The sequence below is a fragment of the Eublepharis macularius genome, chromosome 13, assembly GCF_028583425.1.
Source record: "Eublepharis macularius isolate TG4126 chromosome 13, MPM_Emac_v1.0, whole genome shotgun sequence".
Lineage (NCBI taxonomy): Eukaryota > Metazoa > Chordata > Lepidosauria > Squamata > Eublepharidae > Eublepharis > Eublepharis macularius.
In genome coordinates this window covers 43999207-44013392 of record NC_072802.1, presented here as the reverse complement: position 1 = coordinate 44013392, position 14186 = coordinate 43999207, and the positions used below count along the sequence as shown (strand labels likewise).

Below are 14186 nucleotides of genomic sequence, written 5' to 3'. Positions count from 1 at the left end.
CTTAGGATACCTTGGTATCTGACACAACTTGTTCTGGCATTTGGTAGAAAAAGAGCCATGGCTTGCAACTGTAAGGTATCAACAGTTGGCATGGCCATGGCAGTATTGTGGAGGAAGGGCAGGATCTTTTATAGTGGGAAATAAATGTACAGCGCTATTTGGTGGGGGTGATACCTGATTTCCTATTCAAGGTGGCTAATGGAGTGAGCTCTGTTTGCCTAGGTGAATGGTGTCAACCTTCGGAATGCAACGCACGAGCAAGCAGCGGCAGCACTGAAGAGGGCAGGACAGACGGTCACTATCGTGGCTCAGTACAGGCCTGAAGGTACTCAACTCTACAGGGAGTCTCTTGCACTTTTCACAAGAGCTTTCCTTTTTGTGAACTATGGGTCTCTTCTTGAATCAAGTGCTGAGGGAAGGCAAGTTCTGCGGGAGCTCTGAGGAGAGAGAGAGCCTTGCCCTTCTTGCTTGCCAAGTGGGTTAAAGTTTGTACAAAGATGTGAGACAAGGTAGCCACAAGCCATGCCTGGCATCACAGGCATGATGAAGCTTTGGAATAAGCACTTCTCAGCGGATAAATTCCACCCCAGGGCTTTGCAAAGGTCAAATGCTAGGCAGCAGCAGGAGCAAGCAGAACTGGTTAAATCACCATGGGGTGGACACGGAAATTCAGTCTGCAACCAGACTGCTTCTTGCTGGCTTCTAAACAGGATTTTTATGCTGATCATTCTGGACACCTTCCTTATTATCATCTCCTGCCATTTTCTTCTTGTCAGGAATTCTGAGGCTTCCTCCTGGCATGCCTCTGCTGAGCTATCAGGGATCCTAGAGCCACTTGGAACACATTCTCTCTCCTCTTCTTTAGCAGTATGTATGAACTTTGCGTATGTGTGAGGGATGTAGAGAGGTCTTGCTACAAAAGCTTGGTGTAGGATGACTGGATTGCATGGAAACTGCAAGCAGCAGTTTCAGTCCTGGCCCTTTGCTAAAGCCCTAGAGGACATGTGGTTGTTTGATGCTGCTGCTTTGCCATTTACACAGGCAGGGGACAAACAAGCAGGGTATTCTTTTCCCTTGTAGAAGTGTAAAGCACTTTTTATGCTAAAATTTGTATAGGAAATATGAGTAGGGTGATATTCCTTGATGACTTGTTTTGGGTAGATGCTGGCTTCATTGTTGCTTCTTAAGTTGGGAGTGGGTTGCCCTTGCCTTGGATGAAGGGTCTGTAAAGGTTTTGTATGGCAGTTGGTGTTATATCTGAATAATTTGGTGTGAGGCAGGGCTTAGAAAGGTTCCGCTCCCCCCCCACCCAAGGCTACTGTAGAAAGAATTAAATAAGAGGTGCTTTTCATGCTGCGACACCTGTTCGATCTAAACTGTTCACAGCTCAGGCCTCCTGTCAGGAAAAGAGCAAGCTTCAGGTCTCTGAGGTGCTATTGGACTTGAATCTTGCCTTCTACTACAATCCAACACGGCTACCTTCTGTAAAGTGTCAGGATAAGAATTTGGCAGTGCATGGTCCTGTCTGCATTACAGTTGCCAACCTCCAGGTGGGGCCTGGAGATCTCTTGGAATTACAAGTGATCTTCAGACTACAGAGATTAATTCCCCTGGAGAAAATGCCTGCTTTGGAGGTTAGATTCTTCGGCATTATACCCTGCTGAGGTCCTCCTCCTCCCTAAATCCTGCCCTTTCCAGGCTCCACCCCCCCAAATATCCAGGAATTTCACAACCGAGAGTTGGCAGCCATTGTCTGCATGCCTTAACATGTGTTGACATTTGTTTGCCTCATTCTCATTGAGGGGAAAATACCTTTTTTGGGGGGGGAGAATAGTTATAGGAGTCCCTTTCTGATCAGTAGTGAATTTTTGGAGAGAACTATAACTATTATCAGGGGTTGCCATAAGTCAGCTATGACTTGATGACACCCTCCACCATCACATAACAATTATAAGCTGATCAGTGCAGGCGATACAGGAGGTAGGGGAGCAGAAGTTCTTGTCCATTATTGTACTTTACTTAGCGAATGTCTTAGCAGTTGATCTTACTATATTTTTGTTCTGAGAATATCCTAGCCATTAACTATGTTGTATTTTCATTTGCACTGTGTAATCCACCTTGGATCTCAGTGAAAAAGGAAGGGTAGTAGTAGTACTAGTAATAATAATAATAATTTTAAATTTCGAGGAATAATTTTAAAATTCGAGGAATCCCTGGCAGCAGTTGGGTGAAGGCGTAAGTGTGCAAGAGCGCAGGCCGTGAGGAGGCTGTTCTGTATAGGGAGAAGAGTAGTTGGCAGAGGGAATGAGGCTTGCGAAGTGGTTCTCAGAAAAGGAGACGCCGGTGCCGGTGGAAGCAGAGCTTAAAGAGCATCGGGCACCTCTAAGGCAGCACGGCCGCCAGTTATGGGAGCGGGCGCTTACCTTGACGTAGCGTGGATGGTGATTGGGCTAGCGGGCGTTTGGCCGAGTGTTTGGCCGAGGGAGCGCTGGTGGTGATTGGGCGAAGTGGATCAGGAGGGGCGGTTCCTGGATGAGGGAGCACGCCCTCTGATTGGGTGGCGGGTATTCTGCAGGACGGGTGGTGAGGGAGGGACAGGGGCGGGGCTTTGCGAGAGGCGATTGGAGAGAGTCGCCGTAGAGGCGGGGCTCCGGCCTTCCCGCCTGTGTGGGCACCGTGGCTTTGTGTGGTGAGAGGGCCGGCCGGCAGGATGGGTGAGGGGAGGAGCCGCTTGGGCTACCCTTGAGCCCAGCAGGCACCAGGTAAGGGGCAGGACGGAGGAGTAGGATGCGCCGCCCGCCGGAGGGCATGGAGCGGCCCCCCGGGAGATCCTGAGGGGCCTCAGTGTTCCCCTTCTCTGGGGGGAGTCGCTCCGGAGAGGCCGGCTTGGCGCGCCCCCTTCCCCCACTCTCCGGAGTTATGGGGAGCGGTTCTACGAGGTAGGCCGCCTGGGAGACTGTGATGAGAAGGCTCTCGGGAGCGCTGGTGGCGGGGGGAGGGCGCTTCCTTCGGCAGCAGGGGACTCTTTCTACGTTTTCAGAGGTTCGAGAGGGGCGGTTGGCGGTGAGGGGCCCAGCCGCAGAGGCAGCGCAGAGAACGGGATCTCTGCTCGGGTCCTTCGGCTGTCGGGAGGGGCTTCGGGAGGGCTTCGGTTCTGCCCTCACAGCACGTCTTCTGAGCCCGGCTTCCCTTTTGCCTGGCAGCTGCATCCTTCAGGGAAGCTGCTCCAAGGCAGAGTTAGGGCAAGCGCCACTGGCTCTGGGTTCAGTCCAAATGGCTGCCTAGTACGTGCAGGTAGATATAGGAACCCCCCCCCCCACACCACCACTTGTATGGTGGGCGGCATGGCTGAGCTAAGAAGCAGTGGTTTTGCTAAGGGCGCTGCGTGTCCCCAGGGAGACACAGGAGACTGCCTAATGTCCACCAGCGAAAACCAGCCGCTGCTAGGCAAGAGTAGGTAGGGACGGAGAGGTTGACTGATCAGCCAGGAAATTGGATGTTGCAGCGAAAAACTGAATGTGTGCGTTAAAATAACAGGTTTTATGAGGGGGATTAGAAACAAAGGAGGGGGGGAAGCAGATCTACTTGCACCAGGCTGATTGGCAGCTGCCAAGGTAACTAATCCAAAGAGTCTTTGGGTGAAAACTTGAACAGTTGGGATTTGCTGTGTCTGAGCTTTGCCTCTCAGTGGCTATGATTGGTTATTTGTTGAAGAGTTCAGGGGTTCAAATTGGTACTTTGAGTTTCCTGGTGTGACTCCCGCTGACATTGTCATGGGTAAAAGGTCAAATTACCTTCTTCCTGTCCCTGTTTTATGTATTAAGGGTGTTTCAGTATATACAGGTCTTGCCGTTTTTTGAGCTTTTTTCATTCAAGCATACTTTTTCTTGAGGGTGTGGAAGAAATTCTGCAAGAGTAGCAGGCACACCTGATAAGGGAAGTACAGAGGTTGAACAGGGGAGAACCTCCAATCACAGCCTTTGGTTGTTTTTGTGTGCAGGCCTTCATGTGTGGTTATCATTCAATGCAGAAAGAGGTCGGTTTGTACTCTTGTATTTCAGGTTCCATTTGCAAAGTGAGATTTAGCAAAGTAACTTGAGCCATACTGCAGGTTAGGCAGTTGTGTTCACAAAAAGTGAAGATGGTGCTGTGTTGACAGCTGCTGGCTAAATGCAGTGGGATCACTGGACTTCGCAATATCTGGTCTGCCTCAACTGTATAACATATATAAATGACACCACTGGTACTTGGGCTTACTGTGGAAAGAAGTTTTAATATTATCCTGAAAGGAACAGTGCCAGAGGCATTTGAGAAAAAGCAGCCTCAGAACAGCTTCAAGATATGCTAATATTCAGGATGTCCTTAAGTTGTTCTGCAGCAAACATGTTTCTGGGCTACTGGATGGATGCCTGTCTAAAATTAAAACCCCAAATTGAAAAGTCTGGAGTAGCTATGCATATACAGGTCAAATTGTGGAGCTCAAGGAATTATTCATTACTTTAGGCTTTTTGCTTTTTAGGGGCTAAGAGCAAGCTGGATAAAGTTCTGTGTGCTGACAGCTTTCAAAGATGGCTACAGCAAAGATCTGAAGATCTCCTTTCTGTAGTTATGTAGTGTTTTTTCCTACAATGATTTAGAGTGCAAACACTTCTGTAAGCATTCAAATTAGAAAAATTAAGAGGAGCCCTCAAGCTGTGACAAGCATTGTATCCGAGTTACAGAGAATAATATAACCTTCATGCACAGTGGCACAACTTAAATGCTGCCTAGTGGAAGAATCGGTGTGCAGTCCAGCATAGTGATATAATAGACACATGGAATAGCCCATAAGGTGTTTTGTATTCTTGCCTGCATTTGCTTGTCTCTGAAGCAAGCAACTTTGCAGTAAAGGAAGGCAAGCTGCCTTTCAGTATTGTAGCAATACTATAATAATTTCTAGCAGGTCTTGATGTTTTCTTTGGACCTCAGGACCAGCCCAGAAGTTTGAGTCAGAGTAATTTTTCACCTTTGGGGTTTTCAGTTTTCTGATTACTGCTACCTGAAACCTAACCCCGATCTTTTTCAGTTTCTCATAATTTTATTAATGCTATAGCAAAAATGTACTAGTGTTCAAATTATAGGGGTAATCCTGATTGATCTCACTGTCTAACGTTAACCTGGCTTCTTACAAGTTTCTTGTAATTTCATTGATACTTATAAAAAACCCTCTAATATTAGAGTTAGTATAGATAATAGTGTTGAAGAAATGAGTACATTTGGTATCTCTGAATGAAGCATGTTAAAGCTTACATGTAAACAAGCAATAAGTACTTCATATATGTTTATTTTTGTCATTCAACAACACATTCTGATATGGAATTTGTACTGTCGCCAAAGATCACCAAGAGATGTTACGATAAAATAATTGAAAATACTAGACACCACAAATAGAAAAGTTCGACACTACCCACAACAGAGGAATGGTTGGTGAAGATGATGGAATTTGCAGAGATGACTAAACTTACTACTTTGATTAGAAAAAAGACATTGTCTACAATTATTGTTACCTGGAAACCCTTTATAGACTTTTTGTAGGAAACAGAAAAAAAATGACATGGGTTTGATGATTAAGTTGGGGGGAAGTGGATAATAGAAAAAGAAAAGACATTGTTTTTGATCATAAAGTGTCAAGTTTGTGATTCTTTTTTAAATTTATTGTAGAGAAAATCGGAAGTCTCCGCTTTATATTTCTTTTTATCTTTTTTCATATATTTTTCATCCTTTTTTCTTTTCTCTTTCAACTTTTTGCTAGTTTTATCCTTTTGTTCTAAAAATTCTTAATAAAAATAAATGTATATTAAAAAATACTAGACACCACAATGAAATTGCTAGGCACCAAAACAGTCTAGTTACTGGGATTTGTTAAGCCCTGCTTCTAGTTTCTTACTGTGTTTTGTCTTTCCCCTGGTACAAGACTGAATTAAACAGTTCAGAAGTGATACCTGCGCTTCTGAACTGTTAAACACAGTTGAACTGTGCAGATGCCTGTAACACAGCAACTTCATGGAGAAAGCTGAGCTTTTGTAGTTCTTTTCACTTAGTTCCAATGTCATGAGCCTAGAAGCATAATCATTTGGAAGAGAATGTCCATGCTGATGCCTCTGTGGGCCCATCTGCTCTTCTAGATGTGGTTGGGGTTTACTTAAATGAAAATTATGTCTGAGCACTTTTGAAGTGTTAAGCTTATCAGAGAATGATCTGAATCTGCTATCCTAACTTGACATGAGAAGCCAGTGCCTTGTACTGGAATGTACTTAGGCTGTGTGAGGCCATAGACTCTTCAAGGCCTTCCTCTTTTACTCATTAAAGTAATTCACTGATGGTTGTGCAAATGAAGTTGTCAGTGTTTCTTGGAAATTTACCATTCTGTAAGGAATAGCCATGATGGATAGTCTCATGATTTCTGGATTTCTACTTCATATGAATTAGTGCTTGTTTTGATTCTGGGTTCTTTACTTAAATTTTCTGTCATAAAACAGTTTGAGGCTGGTAGGCTAGCAGTTCTGCTTTTTGAGAAAACAGTCAATGTAAAGGTTGATGGTAGCAGGCAGTCAGTTTCATTCATTGATGTACCAGAGGTAGGTGGTTCTTCCTCTGCTTGTTCATTCAGGGCTGTATTTATGGCCCTGCTGTTGTGTATGTACAACCTGCAGCTGAAATGCTGGCAGCTGCCAAAAGAGAGGATTAAACCCACCCAGTCAAAATATACCTTGCCAGCATCTTGAGCTGACTGAGTAAACTGCTGTGGCTAGTGTGGGATGCTGACTTCTTGCCTGTTGTGAAATATTCATATCTTAGTGACAGCTTAGCGTTTATCTAATGCTGGAGCTTGATGGCCAGTTAGAGGTTAACATCCCAACTGCTTTCTTTGCTAGCTGGGTTTGCCATAGAAACAAACCCTGTAGGAGAATGGAGGCTGGGTTTACAGCAAACACAAAACCATTTGGGATTGTATCAAAGGCCATTAGCATTGGGCTCACTATTATGCGTGGGGGCAGAGATGCAAACAATAGTCCCATGGATTTCAAGTCTCTCAGTATTCCAAGTTGGGAAACCTGAGGCCTTGAAGGTCTTTAAGGAAGGACTTGGAGCAAATGTTCCTTCTAGGTGAAATAGAAGTGATAACATTCCAGTTCTTAAATTCATAGAATACTTAGCAGTATATTTTTGCTAAGGAGCTGTGCTTTTCTGTCCATTAAGGCTCTACAAAATTATTTATTTACAAAATGTATACCCTTTCTGCCCTTATCAAAGCCACCAAGACTGCGAACACATAAAGCAAGCATTATCAGACACATTTTAAAAACAATTAAAATCAAATAAAAAACATCATTAAACAAAGCTAAACTACACATACAAAACCATAAAAATAATTAAAACATAGAGCAGGAAAGGGGTTTCTAAGGGAACACCAGACAAAACAAAAAGTATTCAGCTCCCTGGGGAGTCTCCCTGGAGAGAGTTCCAGAGTTTTAGTGCAGTTACCGAGAAGGCCTTTTCCTGGGTTTCCGACCACCTAATCTTAGAATGCGGGGGCACCAGAAGTAGGGTCTAGGAAGATAACTTAGTGGTTTGATGGGTTTATAAAGGAGTAGGTGGCACTTCAGATATGTTGGTCCCAAGACATATAGGGCTTTAAAGGTCAATACTAGGAGTTTGCATTTAGGAAATTCCCAAGCCAAAAATATACATGAAAATTGCTGTTTTGGGTGGGGAAAGAGCAAGAGTCCAATAGCACTTATAAGACTAACAAAATTTGTGGTAGGGTATGAGCTTTTGTGAGTCACAGCTAACTTCTTCAGATACCAAAGGGGGCTGTTACTGTGATTTTCTGGAACAGTAACACAAATACGAAATGCTTAGAAATTATAAGTCCCCCCCCCCCAAATCCATGTTGTTTTTTGTGTTCAGATGCTTGTCGGCAAGGCAGCAAGCATCTTGTTTTTATTTGATTCTGTTGATTTCCTAGCAGTGGTCAGGGGAAGGTGCCTCCTGGCCACCACAAGCCAGGCAGAAGGCCCAGCAGAACTGCAGTTCTGATTTACTGTTTCTCCCTTCCTCCTTCCTTTAGACTGAGCCTCATTTTCCTCTGCAGATAAGATGGCTGGGCACACCTTGTTCGAAGACCTGTAGAATTGCATCCTTTGGTCTAGTTCACTTCAGACTCGGAGGAGGGGTCTCTGGTGTACAGGCAGCCATACACCCCTTGCAATTTGGTTGAAAAACAGCCACTTGAACCTCCCTGGAGAAATCCCTCATAGGGAATAATGGCAGAGCTAGGGGATTGGGTGATTTTCTGCAAAAGAAGCCTTCCTCACTTTGTGAAAGACAATGAGGAAGGATGGCAAATAGTTGTCCGCAGAAAGGTAAAAATGTTTTATTGTATGTCACTGTAGGAGTAGGAAAATAAAATAATTGCTGATGTTTTAAAAATGCCAGAGGTCAGCCGGTGCTCTGCTAAGCCACCACATGACTGCCACCCCCCTCCCTGAAATCATTCAAGAGATTTCTCCCTGCACCGAGAGACACCTACTTCAGGGGTCTGTAAAATCAAGCCCCTATGCTGAACTTAGCAGTCTTTAGATTAGAGGGATGCCTATGTTCTGTGCAATTTAGGTTCCATTTTCTTTATAAACAGCTTTTCCAGATGATCAAATACAATCACCATTGAAAATAATGGCCCCAAAACTCTGGAATCAGAAAAACCACTTGGATTTTAAAACTCAAATTAGTAATGTCCTACCTGAAAATCAGCAATCAAGGTAACACCCCCCCCAATCCCAGATTAAAAGGAATTTTTTCTTAGAGCACACTGCTAGACAGCACCTTGAATTTTATCTGAAAAACAAGATTGTGAGCCAGTGTAGATGAGCCAAGACTGGAGTAATAATGGTCCCTACACTCCACTCCAGTCAATATCTTGGCTGCAGGAATTTGCACCCATTGAAATTTCAGAACACTTTTCAAGGGCAGCCCCACATAGAGCACATTGCAGTAATTTAATCTAGATGTAACCAAGGCATGTATCACAGTGGCGTATCTTTTTTGCCAGGGAAAGGCTGGCAAATCAGTCGAAGTTGGTATAAGGCATTTCGAGTGACACCTGCTACCTGCTTATGCAGCTTTAGGCCTGAGTCCAAGAGCACCCTCAAACTATGGACCTGTTCCTTTAAGGGGAATGCAATCCCATTCAGAATGGGTGACACTTTTAAGTCTCAAGTCAGACCTTGAGCTCACCAGTAGCACTTCTTTCTTGTCGGAATTGAGCTTCAGTTTATTGAGCTTCAGTTTACAAGTTTATTAGTCTGCCTACTGCCTAAAGAGGGTCTAATACCAGTTTTCTATCCTCTTCTCTGGGGTTAAAGGTTGCTTTGCAGAGGTTTATGGTCTCTCTGTACCAGGCTTCTCAGCACCTACATTTAGTTGCCTGAGGGAGAGTATAATGGGGTGCAAGTTATACTTTGTAGCTTTCAGAATTTTAGTATCACTATGTATTGGTTGAGCTTGGGGATAGAGCAAGATAGCTCATCGATTGAAATGATCCTTTATAGTGTTTCTCTGCTGTCTCCCTCAATCAGGAACTAGTTTTCAAAGCCGCTTCAAATAACACATCACAATGAAAAACATCTGAATGCATGAAAACCCAAGACAACAAGCAAAAAAGGAAACTAAAACAACAGCAAATATATAAAAGGACATTGCATTTAAAAATGCATTGCATTTAGAAGGATGTGCCTATGAGGGATCCATTTCTTTAAGAAAAAGTTAGTGAGAAGCACATCTCAACAAAATGCTTGGCAAAACTTATCTTCTCGAGGTACCAGGAAAGCAGGTAAAGGGACAGTGTTCCACAGACAGGGCAGTACAACTGAAAATGCCTTGCCTTTTGTCCTGCCTTTCCTCTGAAAGAGGAAGGAGATAGAGTTGGACCTCTGAAGATCTTAATGGTTGGGCATGTTGACCAATAGTCATAGGTGCTAGCTCTTTTTTTGGGATAGAGGTTAACAAGCCAACTCCTGTTGGGAGAGATTTCGTTCTGGCTTTTAGGTTTGACTTGTCTTATCCTACTGTCATGCTGTCATCCTAATGTTCTCTAATCCTTTTTCTCACACTACAGCCTGCATTGTTGCTTTTTTCTTCTTGACCTGTTTCCTAGGTTCTGCTGTCAGTAGGTCCTAAGAGGTTTATCTGATAGGTATTGTACCGTGCTGCATGGCTTGCAAACTAAGTGCCTGCCACATAACAGTGTGTGAATACAGAGCAGGTACTTAAGCTTCTGTTTATCATTCTTGAATGGAGGCCCTAACTTGGGGTCCTTGCTGAGATTTGATGGGGGCTGATTTTAAGTAGCTGAACTTTGAAAGGTCTAGTCCAAAGCTGATAGAATATGTTAATTAATTGTCTTTGTTCACACCCTATTGATGCTGTTCTTGAAAGCCAGAAACCTGTCCTGTTCTGCATGACACTTGCAAGGATGGTACGTGACACCTGATTTGGATCTACTAACAGTGGCCACCTGTTTGGCAAAGGGAGTCACTGGGAATTATTATACTTCAAGTGAATGGTTTTTGCTAATCTTGCCTGTGGTAAACATTAAACCTGCTCTTCTTCCGCCCTTTTCTGCCTTCTCGATATCTTCTCTGTAATTTTTTCTTTGTGCCAGTAGCAGAGAATCAACCTTAACTTGGAACAGCAGTGAGGAGCTAAATGATTCTTAGTTCCTTTTGGGTCTGCTTCTCTGTTCTTGAGGAAGGAAATCTATTTCCTCCCCTGCTGAGTTGTTGAGACCTTGTTTGAGTACTTCAGGAGAAGTCCTCTTGAGGATGCAAATGTTACTCTGAACCCTTCTAGGGATCGAACTATCCTTTTGCAAGACAGATTCTGGTAAAGGAGTGCCAAAACCTCCAGCTTATTTATTTTATTTGTCATTTGTAGTCTGCCTTTCTCACTGAGACTCAAGGCAGATTTCACAGTGTGAGATTAATACAGTCGATATCAAGGACATTTTCATCAGCATGCCATAGGGTAAATGTATACAAGTTTACAAAGACATAGCAGAGTTGAAGAAATGCTGAAACAGCATAATCAATTCTGGGACTGACATTAGAAAACATATAACTGCCCAGTAGGATCGTACTTGGAGCACAGTTAGCACACAGGAGCACATACTTAAAGTAACAGACAGGACATAATGGTGAAGTCTGTGGTCCCTAACTCATTAGTGAAGCATCTGAAACTCTCTTCCTACGCTACAGTATTCCTATCTGAGTAAAAAGCCTTTTTGAATAATTCAGTTTTGCATCGTTTGCGGAAAGGCAGAAGAGTGGGAACTCCTGATCTCCTCTGGCAGTCTGTTCCACCGGGTAGGGGCCACCACACAGAATGCTCATGTACGGGCTGCTGTTGATTTGCCCATGTGCAGGGTGTTACCTGCAGGAGACCCTGTTTAGATGAGCAAAGCTGTCGTGGAGCATAGGGAGGGAGGCGGTCTCGTAGGTATGCCAGACTAAGGCCCTGAAGAGCTTTGTATATGATAATCAATACCTTGAACTGAGCACGGTACTGATAGGTACCCAGTGGAGTGAACTTACTGTTCTGCTTTAAACCCAGGTGTGATGGCCTGCTGCTGGGTTAGCACAGACCTGATGAGGGTATTCATTGGACCACAGCATATATCACATTTCTAATGTGCAGCCATTAAGATTTGTTTTCAGTTGTTGAAGAATCTAGTAATTGTTGTCCTCTTAGCTTCTGTGTTAGAGCTCAGAACATTGTGTGGTCAGCAGGGAGTTAATGAGGATAAACTTTGCTAATGATACAAGAACAAGATGACCTGAAAAATAGGAGTGGTGATATTTCTAAGCTCTGATCCATGTTGTCTTGAAGAGCCCTGTGTAGTGTTGAGCAAACTGCTTTTCTCTTTCAGAGTGATTGTGAGTTTAGGAACTTTTCTGTAATAATGTAAATATACTGCATTAGAAACTGACTTAGCCAAACCATATGCTTTTTTGTTGCTAATAATCATTGATAAAATGAGTTATATTGGTAGTTTTATATAAAGATGTCATAAAAGATAAACCAAGAGCATGCAGATAAAGAAACCAAGAAATTGTACAATAACTCTTAATGAAGTGATAATGAAGGGATGTAATGCTGAAACTCTCTGATAAAATACAGCAGTGAGCCATAAGATCAATGAATAGAAATAGTATGCAAAGTGAAGCAAGTTTATTAAAAAAATTTGTAATTTTTGGTGCCTTTTCTCTCCAATTTCTCAGTTGTAATATGTCTAGAGGCTAAGAAGCAGAGTTTGGGGAGGGAGTAACGCTAAGTGAAGAAGTCCTATTTTTTCACAATACAGTCCGTTCAGAGATGCCTTCTGGTTTCCAAGTGTTTAGCCAGAGCTGTCTGCATTTTTGCAGTGATGAAGCTTAATAAAAACATGCGTATTCTTAAAATGAAATCTTAGGCTGTTAATATACCTCTAGTGTGCACTTTGCAAATAGGATTGTGTTACCATTTTCAGGTTGCAATCATGTTGTTTTCCCTTTATGAACAGGATTTCTGTTCATCAGAGAGCTGTAAATTAAAAAATACATATTGACCAGAAGTTTACACTTGCCTTCTAGCTTTTCATTGTTGTGTGTTAAACTTTTAAGTGCTCTGTAGCTGTGAAAACCAGATGCATCTATTAATCAACAAGTCAGAGGTTTTACATAGAACCAGAAGTTCCAGGAACTGGAATGTTAATAAATGCTAAATACGACAAGGCTTGGAATAAAGCAGTAGGAGTCGGCAACACTATCTGCAGCAATGACTTTGTGTGTGAATGAATAACTCAGTTTTGAGGAAGCAAATGCAGATAAAGGAATGCAGTAGAACAATAATCTGTAAAAAAAATGTGAGTGAGACAGAACTTGTTTGGAGTAAAACAATCAATGCTGGCAAAGCAGACAGTGGCCACTGAGCTTGGAGCTCCCTGTTTGATGTGCCTCTGGTATGGGGGAGTACTTCTGTCCCTGAAAAAATGCCTCTGTCTTGGTGCCCCGATTATTGGCAAAAAGGAATAATGCCAAGAGAAGACAGTGGATTGGTATGATGCCACTGATCTTTGCTCCTTTCCCAATGAAGGTTAAGGAAATGACTTCAGTTGTGTTGAGAATTTTTCACTTGAAGAAATTGGCTTTCTTGCTTTTGAATGCATATGCTGTAACAGTATAAATAAGTCCCGTTCTGTTGGTCTGTTCTGGTCCTTCTTGGCTTGTAGAAATGCTCGGGTTGCTGCCCAGAAGACACTGAAATATTATGGCTCTGTTAATATTGTTCTCTGGAAATATTTGAATTGGTCTCCATAGGATTTTGCCAAGGCTTTATGTCTTCCTGTAAACTAGGCCAAAATCTTTCTACTAGAAACAGTGCAGAGTTTTTTATGGCCACATGTGCTCATTGACAACTTTAGCAAACTATAGCCTACTCAATCTATATGCTTTGCCTTTGTCTCTTCATCTCTTACATTTTTGGTGTGTATATTGAGGAGGAATGTGTCATACCTGCTAAAACTGTATTCTTTGACGTGGCTGTATGTGTTTTTTTGACATGTGCATTGTTAAAGTTGTGTTACAGCTTCAGTTTTAGTTCTCTTGGCTCCACGGGAATGCTTGTGGTACCAAAGCATTTTCAGTTAGTAGCAGTGACAGGTCCATGGAATGTCCCAGTGGTCAGCCAGAAATTCGTATTCTGATATTTTCATGGTTGCAACATTAACTTCTTCGCAAACGTTTCTAAACTTATGGAAAGCAATTCATAGGTTGTACTGTTAGTGTTGAAGAAAGGAATAGGACTTGTTGGACCTGTTCTTATTAGAAGAAATTTTGGTGTTTCACAAGACACAGTGTGTTCTTAGTTGTCACAGTGATTGTTTTTGTGAATTGGTCACTCTCTTCACTTCTATATAATTGGACTCTGCATAGAGATATCATAGAGCTGTTTCTGTGCTTCAGTTTATGTCATCCTCCCCTTTATACCTATGTATACATGCACCTACCTATTAGGAATAATACTTCATGCATTTCAGAGAGTTAATCCTGATAGGCCGTGAAAGCTTCTGCCATAATAAAGCTGTTGGTCTTTAAGATGCCACAAGACTC

The 14186-nt window shown here is 42.8% G+C and overlaps 1 protein-coding gene across 9 annotated transcripts in view; it reads left to right on the top strand.

Moving 5' to 3' along the window:
- The window catches only part of DLG3 (discs large MAGUK scaffold protein 3), a 70726-nt gene that overhangs the window by 40901 nt on the left and 15639 nt on the right, over nucleotides 1-14186 (top strand). For 6 of the 9 annotated variants that reach the window (XM_054995978.1, XM_054995977.1, XM_054995980.1 and 3 more), the window contains one exon: nucleotides 223-325. In XM_054995978.1, coding sequence (XP_054851953.1) covers nucleotides 223-325 — 103 coding nt within the window. The other 3 variants (XM_054995985.1, XM_054995984.1, XM_054995983.1) reach the window with 3 other exon arrangements.